Below are 20,485 nucleotides of genomic sequence, written 5' to 3'. Positions count from 1 at the left end.
TTAAAATAAATATTGAACACACCCTCATACTTGGAGAGAGAGAAACGAAACCACATAAGAGTACGAACCAAGAAGACGATGGTGATGAATGGATCTTTATTTCATTGCAATAAACTTAAGAACACGACATTGCATTGCTTATGTAATATTTAATTTAATATTTATCCCGCTACTCTTAACACCACCAAATGCACAAAAGAAAATCCGAAGTTAATTCGTGAACCATTCATGAAAAATCAACAGAAACTTCGTTCTTCTGTTAAATCAGAATTAAATTTCTGCATTTGTCATTGCAAAGCTATGCTTCACGATTTCTGTGGACTGTGTATGGGTCAGATTACAGATTGATTCATCACTATATATTTCCTCAGATAGATTTTTTTTTGATACTTTTCCAAAATATTGATTTTACCATGTATTTTCAAAAAAAAAAATATAAGTGTCACCGTACTATATTTCAAGCTACTAGTCGTGCAAAATTGCCCAATTATTTCACGAAAAAACACTTTTTTGTGAATACATACAAATCTATGAGATAGAATTTTGAAATAAAATATGAGAAGATAGATTTTATGAGGTGCTTTTAGAAAATAAAAAATATCGTAAGAGTTGTCTCAACTTATATTGCTACGATGAAAAATTGTATCGAACAAAAACAAATATTTGGAATTTGTTAGTACAGTCTAAATGATGCAATACATCGCTTATTTTTCTTTAATCTTTCTTGATAAAAAGTCTTACACGTTAAGCGCTAATCTGTTTCAAAACTTGCAGATACTGAATGTGTACTCTATATTTACAATCTAAATGATGGTATTCAGTTGATATACCTTAAGATGCCAGTGATTGCTCGTTATATTGCATATAGATCATAACTAATACTGTGAATTTAATTTTGAGTTTGTATTTAGCAGCATTGCAATCTTTGTTTCTGCCGACAACAAACAGTGGATGGAAATATTATTTTATACTACATACTTCCCACAACAGAGAAACAAAAGTTGAAGGCTCACTATGACTTTGAGATGGAAAAACAGTAATAAAAACGCTGTTCCTTTGCTTTTTGTGTGTTTTTTGCTGTTCATGTACTGATTTTGTGTCATGATTGGATACCCCATAGCCTTTGATTTTCTATTAAGCCACATAGTAAATATACAAAAGACATCTGCGCCAATGAATCTCAAATTTCACTACTGAGAACTACAGGAGATGAATAAATATAGTAAATTAATTATCAATTCCACGCGGTAACCACCTGTGCCATTAAGAATAATAGACATAAAACAATTAGAACAATAAAATAAATTTATCTTCATTGAAAACGCCAGACAAATCACGTAAGATTACATCACATACCGTTTGTAAAGGGAAAAAGTCGACAGAAGACTTTGGGTACTTTTTTGTTTAGAATTGGCATTTACAGAGAAGAACTAATGAATCTTGGTGGACCAGTTATTAAGGAAAAGACTAACGAATTATCACTCTTAAATATACTCTTAAAGGCAGCCATTTACTTTCCTCCTTATGATTTGAATGTCATCCGATTAAGCCCTTACGGTTTACATGCGATAACTCATAAAGGCATATGTGTCAAGAAATTGATGTTCGACCTAATCAAATACTAACCGTTTTAATTAAACAAGTTTAGTTATAACATTCACCAATAAGTCAATTTAGACACACAACAAAGATTTAAAGAACAATTCCCTAACTGTTTACCTTGACAAATAATATCAAAATGAAAAGCAGTATTTGAAATACTAGTACCACTTTTTAATACTTTTTGTCATGTAAAATCAAAACGTAGAAAAATAATCTATATTGAAGCAAAAACTTTGGAAACGTTTTAAACAGTTTATGACATGTGCTAGTGTTGCTTTTCTGCTTTTCTGTAGTTTGTACTGGGAAAAAAATACGTTTCACCAATCAAATCATTGCCAAATTAAATGATAATTTCATTAAAATATTGCAATCGAAACTTCCCCACTTTGAAATCAGGGTATAGCTTTTTAATTTCATCCTTACTAATTTGACGTTTACCACTTTGCCCTACAAGATGTTTTTAAAGCAGCTGTTACTTCGTCTTCAATCTTTCTCTACGAAATTTGAGGTGCTGACTAGATATGCAATTTTTTTATCTCATCCAAATTACTAAATGCTGTGAATAATTTTAGTTCTGCCTTTAATTATGATATATGATAATCATTGAAATTATAAATATCACTGCAAACATTCTAATATCGAACCAAATAAGATATGTTGGCATAAAAGGAGTCAGAAGAGGTTCACCATCAAGGAAAGAAAAGTTAGCAATTGGAAAGGAAAACTCGCCCCGTTCATCATAAAATTTGGTGATTAGATTACAATGAGAAAAATTCTCATAATATGTTATAAATAAAGGCAACAGTAGTATACCGGTGTTCAAAAGTCATAAATCGATTGAGAGAAAACAAATCTGGGTTACAAACTAAAACCGAGGGAAACACATCACCTATAAGATGAAAACAAATGAACAACAGGAACACTGAAGTGCAACAAAAACAAACGCCAACATACATAGAAATGAACTATTTGATAACAACTGCCATATTGCTGACTTGGTACAGGACATTTTAAGAAAAAATGGTGGGTTGAACCTGGTGTAATGGCTAGTCAAACCTCCCGCCTTATGACAAAAACTTTATGTTAAAAAACATCACTGAAATGACAATACTACGTTACAGAAATACAGCACAAACACACGTAAGAACATTCATCACAGAGAAACGCACAAACAAATAATATAATAGTCGACACAACATGCAAACCGCAGAACAACAACGAACATATTCCATCAACGACAGACACCACAGGATATCAAAAACAGTGACGCGCTAACGTAAATAACATGCAATCTCGAACTTTATACAATTATTTTCACAATACTCGTCCAAACAATTTTCATGACAATGAAGGTATTGAAAGGCAATTTTATAATTATTTGGACTACAAACGATGAGACATAACACATTATCCAACCGAAACAATAACAGAAACATCAAAAATTAATACATGAATGTTGGATGTACAAAATACCGTGACACACGTAGTATAGCAATGCAAATTCACACTCGGTATAACAGTCATATAAAAGAGGACATCAATTACTATAAATGTTTGAATTACTAAGCATGAATTGAAGTGGAAACACTTCATATATATATGTATATATAAAACGTCTAGATATTAGTCAACGATCTTTCTTACGAGGGCGCTGCATCGTTACGAGTAACGATACATGTACACAATAAATAATTTATATAAAGGCCTAAAAAGTGTACAAAATAACACCAGTATTAAAAATCATAATCATCCTGATGAAGGATATCTGTTATCCGAAATATTGATAGATAACTACATTTAATGTTTCCCTTTTTTCAATAATGGTGTTGTTTTGTACACTTTTGTGGCGTTTATATATATATATATATATATATATATATGTTAGCGGCAATAAGTTAAATTAGGCATTAAGCTTAAATCCTAGGCAATAAGCTAACGCCTAGCCAGTAAGTCTATTACCTAAATAATGTTATGCATTACTCTTAAATCCTAGGATTTAAACTGAAAATTATGTCCAGGCATCAATGTTAATGCCTAAAATGAAAATTGGAGTAAATAAAAAGAAATGAGTTCAAAGTTACAGTAAATTTTGTACATAATAAAGAACTGAAGTTTGAATTACATGAAATAAAATCATAAGTAAAATATTGATGTTAAAACTCATTGAATAAACCTATAATTCAAATTGACCACTGTTAATTCGTTGTTCCCCATCCATGCAGTAAACATGTCATGAATATTTCCGTTTGACCACTCAATACTACCCTGTGATTGGAGATGTTTTGGCTTCCCGTGAACAATAACTAGTTCAGACCACATTAGCATAAATTCAGATATAACCTTGGCTGTAAATTCACAACCTTTGTCACTTTGCTGTTTATGTAGCACACCAAATATTGTGAAAACAAAACTAAATTAGAAGCCACCTTTGAAGAACCTTTTGACGTAAGAGCTCTAGTAATATATTTTTTGGTGATCCTGGTACACAATAAGAAAATATAGTTTCCATCTTACTTTGATTGGAAAACGATTAAATCAACATGTCCTCTTGTATAAAACTTTTTGGATAAAACGGGATTTACTACTACTCTCTTCCCTATGCACATTTTTTTTCCATGTTACAATTTTCACAAAATGGAAGAAATAGTACAATGGAATCATGGAAAATGTTTGCGAAGCCATTATTGGGTTGTTTAATTCTACGGTCTAAAATAACAATAGACCGCTTTGACATATTTCTTTATTTGTTTTTTTTTCCCAAAATACCACACAGGGCCTCTAGAAAAACATGAACTTTTTGAAATTTCCCTCACCATTCTCTTATACTTTAGTAACCAGTCTTTCAAACCTCCAATGGTAAAAAAATGTCATACCATTTTAAATTTTAATAGTCTATAACTGCCTTATTGTACTTTTGCTTTGGGTATACGATCTTTGTTTTCCTTGAATCGAATTCATATTCCGCAAAGATTTGAGAAATTTGTTTCTTGCTTAAATGTTAATTATCTAGATATTAGAAGTGAAAAAAAAGATGGGTATCTAAGGAAACTAATATTTACAATTAAACCGATGGAAAGATGATATGACTGGCAAAATTTCATATCTTCAGTTGTCTTTTATTGACCATCCCAAACCGGGTCGATCATTGAGCAAAACAACAAAGAAATACGAGTATGTTCTGTTTCGAATACGAAAAAATACTAAAGATTTAAGATCTTTTAAATCAGTTTATATTAGTTTATGGCATTTAATGTTTTTAAATATTATTCATCAGAATATTTCACCAAATGTACATGTATTTGGAAGATAAACAAAAATCCCAAAGTTAACTTATTGCCTGATATGACATTTGGCAATAGGTTGAATAATCATCATCAAATTTCAGGAAATTTCATTAGCTTATTGCCTAGGATTTAAGCTTAATGCCTAACTTCACCTATTGCTGCTATCAAATATATATATGTTTGGTGGTCGAATAATTGGCACCTGTCTACGCTGTAGAATAAATCATTCAAATACTTATGCCTGATGATCGTGAATTTACATCTGTCTTAGCTGTGCAATAAATCCCTCCAGTACTCATGCAGCAGGGTTGGTGGATTGGCACTTCTCTTATCTGCAGAGTAAATTCATCGAGTACTTATACCGGGTGGTTGGAAAATTGACATATGTAGAATAAATCCTTCGAGTAGTACTGCAAGATTAATCAGAGGATTGACTTCTGTATTAACTGCAGGATTAATTCTTCGAGTACTCAGGCCAGACGGTCGTAGGATTGACATCTGTATTGCCTATAGCATAAACAAAAGTTTGCTCTTCAACTTTTTAATTGAGTTTGCTTTCTATCTGCAAAAAACTAGCGCCACTGATGAATCTAATGTAGACGAAACTTACAAATCATAAGCCTGAATTCTTTGACAACAAACCAACGACAAAAATATCGCTATTTCTTTTGGGTTCTTCTCTTTTACCAATGGAAATATTGCCGTTTGTCTAGTAACATATTTTTGCAACTGTTTTCTATCTATACACATGCAAATCATACTTTTTTACGGAGGTGTTTATTTGAAATATATGTAAGGTTTCGAATGACAATGACCAGAAATAAATTATAGAAATGCGTATATGGTTCTTAATTCACTCCGGTAAATTTCACTTTAGAGGACAATAGATATATATAGGGGAACGTGACATTAAATGATAATGCTAGCTTCATTTCATTCTACCTAAGAATCCCCGGAATGAAATAAGCCTTATATGAATACAGGAACAAGTCGGCAAGAAGAAGAGCTCAGTTGGTTAACATCGGAATGCCAATAGTTTGTTGAAAAACACATCCTCCAAACGTAACACATATGGTGTCAATCAAGAAATCAAGCATCTTGATTAAGTCAGTCTTTTGTTTATACGATTTACCCCTCCCTTAAACAAGATACTTGTATCTAGGTTTGCCATTTATTTTATGAAACAAAGACGTAACAATTCCGCCAATTTGTCTTTTAGTTTGGAATGGGGAATACTTGTGTAAAGGGTGGAAAAGTCAAATGTTTTAAAACTATTGAAAGGGGAAAGAGACTTAGATTGTATGTACTCTAACAGAACTTGGGAGATTTTTAGTATTCACATACTATTTACGTCAGTTGATTCACCATTGGTGTGTGTTTCTCCTTGTTGCTTCTAAACTAGAGGAATTTGGATATTTGATTTTCGAGAAATCTTTTTTATAGGCCAAGTAGACATATATAACTGAAATCAAAGACGAAATGGTATTATTAGAAACCAGTTGAAAAATCATCAAAAAAAATGTGTTACAAACCTCACAAAAGATGCACACTGTAAAATATGTATACTAGTGTCAATATACACCCGACTATTTTAGAAAGGTTGGATGGAAACCACGAATAAAGATGATATTCATAAACAATGCATTCAATCATGTATGTGCTTTTTGATAAAGAGGTAGTACTAGGTAATTTATCAAGTAAGAGGGATGGTGCAAGTGGGAGGGATTCATACGCTATAGATGGTTTTTCACTACATAAATTAAGTTAGAGTTATTTCCCTTAGCCGACATGTTGGAAGTCAATGTGCACAAATTCCTAAATAAATAAAACTGTTGTACTGACTGCAAATATTTAGAAAAGACCTGCTGTTTAAAACATAATCCTTTGTTTCAGCCATGTGTAATTATTTACTACAATCTAGTAAGGATCTTTCCCTATCGTTTAGCAATATTTTGATTAGTTTTTACCAGACTTGAGTGTTCTACCTGTTTAGATATAGTGAGTCTAATGTGAAAGTTAACTAGTATTTGTTTGATTTGCAACATGGTTATCTAGGGAAGTAACTCAAACTCAAACTACGTCCATTGAAATCTATGAAAGGAGGTGTGTTAATGTTATTAGCAATAAATACTGAATTTTTCAATAATCTGCCTCATTTTATTAATTTTTATGAATTCAAATATATTCATTGTTCTTATAGTGTTATTGTACGCTAATTTGAAATGAGAAAAATGGAAGATTCTAAATGTTTTTTAAAGATAACTTTCACATGCCAATATATTACAATAAGAATTACAACCATTTTTTAAGTTTGATTAACTTTTTTCTGGTCTCTTTTGTATATTTAAGCAAATAAACTATGTTTTAACTACAACCATTTTAATATCGCTATTTATTTATTTATTTATTTGAACCTTTACAAATAATGACGTAGATTATCTTTGCAATAAAAGCACTCAGACAAAATTATTGACAGTTATATCTCCATTTTTACATTAATATTTTCTCCATTAAGTGCATGTAAAAAATTGTATCTGCAAGTTTCATTAAAGTGAGATGTTTTCAAAATTTACTATTTTCGGATTTCCTATTGGTGTCAATAGTTCTGTACAACTTTCACTTTATTTTACTTTTATATTTTCTTAATTCAGAAAATTGCGTTTTAATTAAAAAATAAAAATATTATTGACACGTTATATATAAATTTATAACTCTTATTTCTGTCTTAGACCTACTGGAGTTCTATATTGACTTTTTTCTTTTGGAAAGTTTGATGATCAATAATAGTTATTATCAATAATGATTAAAAATGGGGAAAAGTAAGTGATGGCTAAGGTCATCTGCCTTAACCATTTGTACCTCTGTTCATCAAAATACATCGAACCTGGAAAATACGGGTAGAAATTATAAGAGATCATCTACATGTGAGGGTTAGACAAAATTACAAAATAGAAAAACTCACAGTCAAGGGGAGACAAATCCACTATATAAAAGGTACAAAAGATAAGAAATATATATATATATATGTATAAATAACAACAAATAAAAAAACCATGCATCATTCAGTACATATGTATGTATAAATATATATATGTATTTAGACCCCTCTACCAAGAAATTTGTTTTGCATGCACACGTATAAAAATTGAGGTTTTTATCCAACGCAATCATAGGTTTGAACGTTGTTTTCAATTTAGACTTGTAAATATATATATGTATAGCAATATCAATACATCCACTTTGTTTTTATTCGACCTTTACTGCAGGTGCGTCTTATGAAATGCGCGTCCGGCTTACAAAATTATAAGCCTGAAATCTTTGATGAGTTTTTATACGTTTTAGAAGTGTAATGATGCACACTAAGCACTATCCAATTGTGATGTGCATCAATGTTTATTTGTTGTACACATTAACTATGTTGTTCATTAATTTCCATTTACTCTTAAAGTACTTTTGTTTTTGGGGTTCTATAAAAGAAGGTAGATATTCAATTTAATCATAGCAATCGTACCTCCATGACCTTGAAATGAAGCATTAAAGCGGCATGTACAAATGAGTAATACATCACTAGAACAGTGAAAAATATAGACTATGACCGAATAATCATAGTATGTGCATTGAGCATGATAGTAAAGATACATTTATATTGAAGTGGCAGACATATGTGATGTGATATGTACAAAGTATACACCTGTATCTTGGCATTGCACAATGTCATGTTTTTTTCTCTGACTGTTAATAACGTCTTTACACTAAATCCATTAGATGTTGGATGTGTACTGATTGATATTTTAGTCTTAGATGCATGATTTTTTTATTATTTGTTATTGGCTTTGAACTAGCTGTCAGTAACTGCGAGTACTTTCAGATCCGTACTTAGTGTCTTTTGTTGTGGGGATGTATAAGTATCCTGCCACGTCCGGTCTGTGTTTTTGTTAGATGTATTTCTGATTTGTATCGATCTGATGAGTTAAGACCTTTTCAACAGATTTTTATAAAATTGAGAATGGAAACGGGGAATGTGTCAAAGAGACAACAACCCGACCATAGAGCAGACAACAGCCGAAGGCAACCAATGGGTCTTCAATGCAGCGAGAAACTCCCGCACCCGGAGGCGTCCTTCAGCTGGCCCCTAAACAAATATGTATACTAGTTCAGTGATAATGGACGTCATACTAAACTCCAAATTATACACAAGAAACTAAAATTAAAAATGAAACAAGACTAACAAAGGCCAGAGGCTCCTGACTTGGGACAGGCGCAAAAATGCGGCGGGGTTAAACATGTTTTTTGAGATCTCAACCCTCCCCCTATACCTCTAGCCAATGTAGAAAAAACAAACGTACAACAGTACGCACAGTAAAACTCAGTTTAAGAGAAGTCCGAGTCCGATGTCAGAATAGGAAACAAAAGAAAATAAACAAAATGATAATAATACATAAATAACAACAGCCTACTAGCAGTTACTGACATGCCAGCTCCAGACCTCAATTAAACTGATTGAAAGATTGTCTTCATCATATGAATATCAGGCACAATCCCTCCTGTTAGGGGGTTTAGTATTATACCATCATAAAATATATGAGAAGAACATAACCCGTGTCATGCCAACAACTGGTTTTAGAATAAATATGTTTAATTCCGATGCAAAGACCCTATAAGTGAACCAATATTAAAGCCAAAATATGCAATCTTTAATGACCTGACAACAGAATCGTAACTATATCCCTTCTTAATAAGTCTGTTTAAAGGTTTGGTTAGCTTTTGAGGTGAATACTGACATTTTTGTGCTTTGTAAAGAATATTATCATAAAAGATTGGATGTGAAATACCCGAATGTATAAGATGTCTGCATGTTGAGTTATATTTACGAATGATGTCAATATACCGATGATAAAATTTAGTAAATGTTTTAAATTGTTTATGATATCGAAAACCCTGGTGTCATAATTTTTCAGTAATACATAAATTTCTTTCTCTAAAATCTAATACGTTGTTACATACACGAGCGAATCGTACAAGTTGAGATATATAAACACCATAAGATGGTGACAAGGGAACGTCACCATCTAAAAATGGACAATTAACGATAGGAAATGAAAAATCATCTCATTTATCATAAATTTTTGTATTAAGCTTCCCGTTAATGATATAGATATCAAGATCGAGGAAAGGACAGTGTTCATTGTTAGTATTAGCTTTATTTAAAGTAAGTTCAACAGGATAAATTTCTTCAGTATACATACTGAAGTCGTCATTATTGAGAGCCAATATATCATCCAAATATCTAAAAGTATTGTTTAATTTTTGTATCAGATGTTGTTTCGATGGGTCTTTGCTGATTTTAGTCATAAATTGTAACTCATAACAATACAAAAACAGGTCCGCAATAAGTGGTGCACAGTTAGTCCCCATTGGAATTCCGATAACTTGACGATATACGGAATCTCCAAAGCGAACAAAAATATTATCAAGGATAAATTCAAGGGCAGATATAGTATCAAAGCATGTCCAATTGACATAGCTCTTTTGTAAGCTGCTACTAAAAAATGACCTAAAAGAGTTTGAACATATGTATTCGCATTCCGACTTTTTAAATGCTATTTAATTAGGTGTGTGAATTTTTTCTTAATAAGAATATGAGGCAAAGTGGTATATAGGGTAGAAAAATCAAAAATTTGAACAGATTCAAAATATATTCCAATATATGCATGCAAATTATCAAATACTTCCAACGAGTTTTGACACTCCAAAAGTAGTTAATTCCACTATTTTCAAAGGCCTTATTTGAACAATTTATTATCAGGTTTTTGATTGTACCAAGTGTACTAGTAAGTAGAATAGACAATTTAGTAGTGGAACAAAGACTTGAAGACGAAATAAATCTATATTTGTAAGGTGATTTGTGTAGCTTCGGAAGCCAGTACATAGTTGGGACTTTCATTGTATTTGGTTCTGCTTGTAAAGAAGTAGCTAATAGTTTATGTTTGTTACAGATATCGTTTTCTGAAAATGAAGTCAGTTGGAATGTTGGTGAATTCGTGATTTCCTTTTGCAGAACCTCAATGTAAAATTTAGGTCAAACTATAATGATATTATTAGCAGCTTTATCAGCCGGGACAAAAACAAATTCCTTGGCTAGTTCTTTTAGTTTATGTTTGATACGAGAAATATGATTTTTATGGTTGTTGTTAAGAGTAAAATGTTCTTTAAAATGTTGAATACGCATATAAAGTATCTTCATTACTGAATTAAAAAAAGAGTCTTTTTCCCGTTTTATCCATTTCAAACAGTAAGCACGAAGTGAGTCGTGGATGATATTACGACACTCATTCCAATTAATAATTGACGGGGGACGATATTTAAGTCCTTTATTGAAGAATGATTTTAACTCTCGGTCACGAACGATGTTAAGGTCTCCTGTTATAACATGGGAAATGGGGCCATAAGTGTATTCGGAATTACTACAATTACATGACGGAGGTGTATTTTCACCGATATTTACATCTTTACAGACTTGGCTATAATTAAACACAAATTTTCGGGTAGATTTCTTGTAAATATAACAAATAAGAGGGAGTTCAGTATTATCAAAATAGTTTGTTCTTATGTTGTACTGTTACACCACTGTCCCAGGTTAGGGGAGGGTTGGCGTCTTCAAACTAGTTTACACCCGCCACATTCTTTATGTGTCTGTTCCAAGTCAGGAGCCTGTAATTCGGTGGTTGTCGCAGTATATCAAATTTTTTTTTCGTTCATTATTCATAAGTCATGCCGTTAATTTTCTCGTTTGAATTGTTTTACATTTGTCATTTCGAGGCCTCTTATAACTGACTATACGGTATGGGTTCTGCTCAATGTTGAAGACCGTACGGTGACCTATAGCTGTTAACTTCTATGTCATTTGGTCTCTGGTGGAGAGTTGTCTCATTAGCAATTATACCACACCTTCTTATTTTTATAAAGGTACCTTCACTGGCAAATACGCAGAAACTGTAGAGGAAATTTATGCTCAACAGTACAGTGTCAATACTTTTTCAAAGCCAATGGATTCATTCTTGTATATTCAATTTGCGATGCAAGATCCTTTGAGGAAACAAAAAATATATGAGGACAGATACATTCTGTCAGAGAAAATGCTTTTAGTAAAATTGATGTAGTCGTTGGAAATGAACTATTTTCAGAGAACAAAAGATATGATGCATTATAGTGGGATCAAAGTGAGAACCTTGGTGGATGTTTTCTAATATCTCATGTCTTGACTTACATCTAGAAATTGACAACGAGGGTCGGTTGAAAAAAAAACTTTACGACAAAAGAGATGATTTCAGCTTCCCAATTGTGAACTTTCCATTTCTAAGTAGCAACATTTCAGCAGCGCCTGCATACGGAGTATATATCTCCCAATTGATACGATATTCCCGGGCTTGTGTTTCCTATCATGATTTCCTTGATAGAGGATTCCTGCTCACAAGGAAGCTATTAAACCAAGAGTTCCAAAATGGTGAAGTTGAAATCATCCCTTCATAAATTTTACGGACGCCATCACGAGTTGGTTGACCGTTATGGAATAACCGTTTCACAGATGATATCGGATATGTTCCTTGTGTCGTAACTACAATACCCTTCCCTTTTCACGAATGTGACTTACCAAATTAGACTATTTACCGGATTTGTAATAACATAAGCAACACGACGGGTGCCACATGTGGAGCAGGATCTGCTTACCCTTCCGGAGCACCTGAGATCACCCCCAGTTTTTGGTGGGGTTCGTGTTGCTTAGTCTTTAGTTTTCTATGTTGTGTCATCTGTACTATTTTTTGTCTGTTTGTCTTTTTATTTTTGGCCATGGCGTTGTCAGTTTGTTTTCGATCTATGAGTTTGACTGTCCCTATGGTATCTTTCGTCCCTCTTTTCTAAGAGTTTTCGGTAAAAGTGCAATTAAAAAAAAAAATTCTATCTTTTCTAGGGCAATTAAGCATCATTTAACCATTTGATTCCGGTTAACTTGTTGACAAAATAATAAACACAAACATTAGCATTAGTTTGTTCTAGAAAGGTTGTTCATATCATATCTTCTAGATAATTGCAGTTTGTATTCTAAAACCAAAGACATACAGTAAAGTACAAACTATCCCTTAGCACAAAAACTACATTATTCATTCTATTTTGCTCCAGTTTAATTTTTTTCCAAACCTTCCAAGATTTATCTAAATGATGTCATGAGTCATTCACTTACTTTTCAGTACATAATTTATTTAGAAGCGTTTCATGTATGAATGTTGATTTACTACCTTTTCAGCTTTTGATTTATGAATCTTTAAAACAAAAGGATTCCTTAATCTAATGCTTATTGGAGTCAAATTTGTAAAATTTCTAAGATGCTGCTGTATCATTCTCATAACCAAATGTAACATACATGAATGTAAGGTCACTGTGTCAATAACTACTAGGTTAAAACGCACATATGACTACCAATATATTTGTAAGAGTTGTCTCACATATTTCATGTCTACCCCCTTAAACAACCCGTAAAAAGACTTTACAGTGAAATGCGTATGAAAACAGAAATTTGCATGGAGTAGTAGTAGATGGACCGAATATCGTAACAGCTAAGTTCATCACTGTTGTCAAGTGTGTTTAATATCTAGAATTCATCATTAAAAGAATAGTAAACATTAATTAATAAAAGCATGGTCCATGCCACTCAATACTACATTTAACATTCACATTTCGCAAAAAAAAAAAAAAAAAAACTGCAACATTTGATTCCAATTTTCCACGTTCAAATGAATTCTAAACATTCCACACCAGTTTCATTGCTTTCAAATTCAACATTACATGTTTTATCACTGCACACTCAGTTGTGGAAAACAAACATTCTATTTTTTTACATTCAATATTCGATCTCAACATTCGGCATGCCTTTTTCGACATTCAACTTTTGATATCACCAAATATCATGGTTAAAAATTCAACATGCAATTTCTACATTTAAAAATCACTTTCAAATTTTAAAATTCATTCCAACATTCAACATTCAACCTGTATGCTTTAAAATTCCTTTTAACTATTCAAAATTGATTTTAACAATCAAGAAACAATTTTCAATGTTCAAAATTTGACTTAAATTCGATTTCGTCGGATAAAAAGGGGAATATACCAAGGAAGCAAACTACAACAAAGATTCGAAAAAAAACCCAGATAAAATCATGCTAAAGGTAAAATACGAACTGACAAACACTAGTCTATAAAACATTATAGAAAAACTAAAGATTTAGCAGCACGAACACACCCAAAATAAGAGGCGAATTCATGTACTACGGAAAGGTCAACAGTTCCTGCTTTACTTATGACACCCATCGAATTACATCTTTTAAACTCCATTGGCGAAAGATATTCGATGATAGTGGATGTGTATATGGTGTTGCTTCTGCTTTAGTTTTCTGTTTTGTACTTGTGTGCTTTTTGTTTCATCTGTGATGTTTAACTCAATGAAAGGCTTGTCTATCCCACTTCCAGAAAAATTAAGACTGATTTGCAATGCGAATCCTTCCTACTTGTGGTTTGAAAGTAGTTTTTGATGAACACTTTCTACTGCAAATAAACAAAAACTGGTCTTTTCTGTTGCTTTCAAAACGTATAGAAACCTCTTAAGTTTACAAATATTAAATCTTTTAAATGGAAGCAACAAAATACTAAGATACAGTATTTTTGTTCTGTGTATTGTAATAGTGATGTGAGATCACGACCAAACAATCAAAACCTATTTTTGCATCCTTTTTTGTTTTGTTTGTTTTACATATCCATAAAGCCGATGAAAAACTGTCAAAAATGTTTTATACATGTATATGCTAAGCTAACATTTATCTCAACTGACGCAAAAATATTTGGTTGTTTTGTTTAGAAGAAAAATGGTATGGTGAGTCGAAACTAAACATCAACTCACTTAAATGGCATGCGTTGCTGTCATCAGTAACAAAATGGATCGCTCATGTGTTGCACATGACGAAATCTCAGCAGCAGTATATCCTTTCAAAATAAATAAATGTTGTAATAAGGAGGATTTCTGTATTTGTGAAATGTCTCATAAAAGCAACATCTAGTATCTTTACTTTTTCTTTGCATCATAAAAATATCTGGTTACAGCAATATATAGTAGGAAGGATTTCCATGTTGACTGCATATTTATTTTTTTAAACTAAAAATTAAAGATTAACAATAAAGTACATTCTTACAACCAAGATATTTTTCAATAGCTTTTATGCTTACCGACTTTCAATGACTTTTTAACGAACTGTTATCAAGTACTTGAACATGCATTAAAAGATTTCCATTTACGTAAGATGAATTATTTTATTGGATTTATAAGAGTAATTCTTATTTATTTATTTGTATTTAAAGGCTTAGTCGTGCTTCTTTTGATTAGCATTTATAATTACAATCATAACATGCTTTTTTTATGAATATAGGTTTTTGGTACTACTTACTGTTTTAAAAAAAACCTATATCTTAACATAAGACATTTTTATATTTGTTCTCTTGTAATTCGTTATTTGGTGATGAATCTTGGCGTCGAAAAAGGTTGCTTAAAAGTTTATTTAGTTTCTTCAATCCTTGAGTTTTTCCTTTAGCTACACGATTTGGTTGGCTAGATGTATGTCCAAATTCTCTGCGATTTACTGTCTCTTTCGTTTTAATAGGCTGTGAATCTTTAAAGCTATTGGATTTCTGAATTTTATTTTGCTTCTGTTGAACTTTATAGATATAAGTTTCTTTGTAGCCTTCAAACATCGTGTCTTGGAAACTTTTACTGGAAGCCTCAACTTTCTCAAAGGTCATCATCTTTTTGTTTTTTATGTGTTTGCTCTTTTGTATCCTATCCTCTTTTCGTGTAAAGCTTGTTGACCGAATTCGAAATGTTGTGGTTTGTTTGGCTCTTGTGTTGCCTAATTGCTCTAGAAGAATGTCAAATATTTCTTTAATTGCATTGTTGTCTTTAGCCGACACCTCTAGAAAACACCCACCAAGGTTCTCACTGTAAGCCCACTCTAAAGCATCAAACGTTTCTACCTCTCTATTGTTCTCTGAATCTAGTTTGTTACCAACGACTACACAAGGTATACTCAAAACATTCTCTCTGATGGACTTTATCTGCTCCCAAATACGTTTAATCTCCTCGAAGGATCTTGCATCGCAAATTGAATATACGAGAACAAATCCTAATGCTTTTGAAAAGTATATCTTCCGCATAGCTGGAAAGTAAATATTCCCTGCAGTATCCAAAAAGTTCATGTATCTTCTCTTTCCATTGATACTGTACTGTTGAACATGCATTTCCTCCACAGTTTCTGAGTATCGGTTAGAGAAGCTTCCATGTAAATATCGCATCAGAATAGAAGACTTCCCGACATATCCTGATCCTAAAACTGGTATTTGGCATTTTGAATCAAGCTCTGACATTATTACAAGGTACTCGAGTTTGAATTTGATCAACTTATCTACACATAGCAAATTTTATACAAAAATTTTATTTGAAGGTGTGAATGATATTTTCCAATCAATTGTCGAGAAGACACTTCGCTGAAAATGTATAGTGTAGGTGGTTGTATGTTCTATCCTTATTTAGGTAAAATGATTATCAACTTCACCATAGAGTAATTCAACTATACCAAAACTTTATATGGTAACCCATCTCTGTTTAAGCCATTGAGTTGTTATGACAATTTGTAAAGCATTAGTTTTAAAATTGAAAATGCAAAAAAAAAACATCCGACATACTTGTTCCCAAATCTTAAAAGATAAAAAGTTAACCCCTTGTTTTCGTGTTGCACGGGCTTTGTTTTTTTTAATTACGCATTTGTTCGATTCTTGTTTGTCTTTTGTCTATTTCTGTTGGTCTGCATTTTTTCTGTCTTTCTTTGATGTTCAGTTGATCTCATTGTATCTTTTAACATTCACTAAAAGCAATGGAGTGAAAGGTGTAATCATTCTTCCAATGTATTTAAGTACGGTTGTTAGAGTTAATCATAGCCGTATTATGACTACAATATAATATTATATGTTGTGATATGAGTAACTGTATGTTTATTGTTAGGGAAACACATTATTACATGTGTGTGAAGAAAAACTCTTTTAAATTTGCATTATAAATGTATCGGACACTTTTTATCAAATAAAAACAGAAAATAAATTATAAAACCGAAAAAAAAACGGAAAACGGAAAACAAAACAAAATGAATGATTTAATAGCATAATTGTTCATTGTGTGTATTCAAACGGGTAAATGCAAATTTGGTGTTATACAAAAGCGTTTACTTTCATGTATTATATTTAGTGTTTAACATTGTCATTCAAATTTTGTAACTTTTCAAAATTTGGCATTTCTATCTCTACGCGAAGTAGTGTGCTCCTCGAGGACCAAAACATGCCAATAAAGTAGGGAATCAGAATCGAGATCTTAAATTATAATTTCCTTAATTTCGACATTGGCTGTCCTTATATGTACCAATTTATCCGTATTTTTTTTTTTAAAACAAGAAAATAGACAAACAGAAGTAAGAGTTTTACACATATATTATTTTATAATTACAGACTGACTGACCTTATTTTTGTTTATGAAATCAATGTGTGGATTATAAATTATCACACGTTTAAATAAGAAAACAAGCAAATAGATAACTTAGTGGGTGTAAGACAGAATTTAAACAAATAAATATCATGTAATAATGATGTACTCATTTTTAGATTCAAGTGCAAATTGGGAAATCAGAAACTTAAATGTAAACAACATCAACACCTTTATGAAAAATGAAATACAACTTTATAAATTTCTGAAACGATTTTCTGATTTCCCTTCATCAGGAACGCTCATACCAAAACACATGCACATGTATGTGATAAAGTCATAAAAAAGAATGACCAAATCCATCAAGTTCAACTTTGCCTGAGGGAGTTAGATCCTAAGTTTTTAAGATAATTTCTCAAATTATCAATTGATTATTCATTTGTTATCGAAAATTAATCATGTAAGTACCGATGCACGGACTACTGAGCTGATGATACCAATTTAGACTAATAGACTAATTTCTGGATCTACATTCATCAGGAACGCTCATAACCAAAACATTGAAAGCTACTGAAACATGTGAAGGCCTATATGACCAAAAAAGTTATAATGCTATGCTAATAGAAATAATCCACAATGCTTTTCTCCATAACAAGGGTACCATTAGTCACAAATTTGTTGTTTTTGGATACAATTCGGCATATTTTGTTAAAATGAACCCGAGGATAAAACATACTACACTGAAGAACAAGTGATCAGTGTACTGGAATTTCTCATTGACAGCATATTTGTTGAATTTGGATGTAGAATTTTTCAGCAGATTGTCGGCATTTTAATGGGAACCAACTGTTTTCTTCTCCTTGCCGACATTTTCTTGTTTTCATATGAGACGGAGTTTTTTCAGACACAAGTAAAAACGAGATGATAAAAGAAGCTACATCACTTAATTCCACATACAGGTATATTGATGATGTTCTTTCCATTAACAATCTAAACTTTTCTAATTGGGTGACTGGGGAATAGAAGTATGGTCACCATTGGTCTTCCTCCGACCGGCAGTAAAACCCTCGCTAAAGTGGGGCGTCCGTTTGGCTGTACGGGATGTACAAATTTGCAGCCACGTCCGGTCAGAATGGGGACGTTCAATCCGATGCCTCGTGCAAACAGAGTGCCACGCTCTTTGCACGTTAAGAACCCTTGCAACAACTCTTTGAGGGGTCCGTAGGTGACCTGTTGCAAGGCTAAATTTTTGACCCTATCCAATATACCCTCATTTCCCGTGGCAGTCTAAATTTCTCCGACCTTAATCCCGGACGCCTCTATTACAGAACCTACATATTGTATTTATTGTTAATTTGTTCTCGTCCTGAATATGCATGAAATATTTGCCACTGGACGTTAAGCAACCAACAATCAATCAATCAATATAATTGGCTGCCATTCAATTAACATCCTGAACTAGAGATTAATGAAACCACAGATACAGCTTCCTCTGTCTTATTTTTAAACATGTACCTCGAATTTGATTACAGCGGTCATCTTAATACCAGAATCTATGACAAACGAGACAATTTCAATATTGAAGTTATGAGGTTTCCTCTACTGGGCAGCAATATTCCAACTTCACCCGCGTATGGAATATATATTTCGCAACTCATACGATATTCAAGAGCTTGCAGCTGCTAAAGGTGAATCCAAGGGGGTGTCAATTGGTCATGTGACACCACCTAAGGTTTTCAAAAATGATGCGCCACATAAATTATAATTCAAATTTTGATTCATTTACCAATTAGTCTATCACTAATAATATACTTGCCATTCTACTTTTATTTTAAGGCAAAAACATGAACCTTGACACTAATGTTTATAAAATAAATACAATATATGAATAAATAAATAAATAAATAAAGACAAAATACAAAAGAAGCATTGACAAAGTCAGCTTGGCAACTAAAAGCATAAAGAAATGCAACTAGTTTAACCGTTCAAACATCTTGTCATTCTTTAACAATTGTCTGTAGGATAGTAACCAGTTCCGAATGTGAGCGTTAAAATAGTGCGCTCACGTTCCTGCAACTGTTTACGTGAAATAGAAAAGAAATAACTGAATGAATTAGCACTGATGCACGTGCATTATGATTTATGATCATGGTACTTAACATTTAGATTTGATACTAAGTAGTGTACACTTTTGCTCCTAGACATAAAAGAAAAACTAATACTGATTATGACGGATGCCTATTTTAAAATTACTACTTGCAAATTAAATGCATATTGAGAACGAGAAAATAATAATTCAATATACATTTTTAAACCATGTTATAAACTAGACCTGTGCTGGATTCTAAACGTGCTAAGCTAACAAGGAAACAGTCCACAGGAAGACATGTCACCCTAACCGGACACATTATTCTGATACACAGACAGACGGCAGCCTGTGCTCTTACTCATAAATGCCGCGTGATTAACAGAGAAGCAGCAAATATGTATAGTCAAGTCTTTTGTTTTACCCCACGACCTCCCGCACTCGAGGTGAGCACGATACTACAAGACCAACGAGGTGGTAAAAGAAAATGAAATTGTAATCAATTGTGTAAACCATGTGTTACCATTTGTTTAGTTACTACCTCAATGACCTTGAAACATTTTAAAAGTTTGTTTAAGTGACACCCCCTGAAAATGTTTTGGATCCGCCCATGGCTACTACTCAGAATTGGTAAAACGTCATCAGTGAGCAAAAAAACTAATTAACCAGGGTTTTGTCAAAAAACGTCTCAACCTTTTCTCAAAACGTTCATTGGAAAGTACCAAGACCTAATAGATAAATATTCAGTGTCTATTTCACAAATAATACAGAATGTTCTTGGGTTATAGATTCCAATTTTGTTTTTCCTTATTTGTTTTTGAACTTTTATGTCCCTTTTAGTTGTATGACTCTTGAAGTCGCTCGGTATTTGTCTCAGATTTATTTATATGTTTGTTTGAAATTTTAAGTCAGTTATGTTTGTATGTCTTTGATGTATCTTTACAC

The 20,485-nt window shown here is 32.4% G+C and overlaps 1 protein-coding gene and 1 long non-coding RNA gene across 2 annotated transcripts in view; both read right to left on the bottom strand.

Moving 5' to 3' along the window:
* The window catches only part of LOC127724427 (uncharacterized), a 311,014-nt gene that overhangs the window by 226,020 nt on the left and 64,509 nt on the right, over positions 1-20,485 (bottom strand). The gene's annotated exons all lie outside the window — the stretch shown is intronic.
* On the bottom strand, positions 14,842-18,985 carry LOC127724408 (GTP-binding protein Di-Ras2-like). Its single transcript, XM_052231359.1, has 2 exons — positions 15,377-18,985; positions 14,842-14,918 (listed from the first exon to the last, which is right to left on the bottom strand). Exon 1 carries the CDS (start codon positions 16,347-16,349, stop codon positions 15,399-15,401), a length of 951 nt encoding a protein of 316 aa, XP_052087319.1. The 5' UTR covers positions 16,350-18,985; the 3' UTR covers positions 14,842-14,918; positions 15,377-15,398.

This window comes from Mytilus californianus, unplaced genomic scaffold (assembly GCF_021869535.1).
Source record: "Mytilus californianus isolate M0D057914Y unplaced genomic scaffold, xbMytCali1.0.p SCAF_1, whole genome shotgun sequence".
Taxonomy (NCBI): domain Eukaryota; kingdom Metazoa; phylum Mollusca; class Bivalvia; order Mytilida; family Mytilidae; genus Mytilus; species Mytilus californianus.
This window is presented reverse-complemented; position numbering and strand designations above follow the sequence as displayed.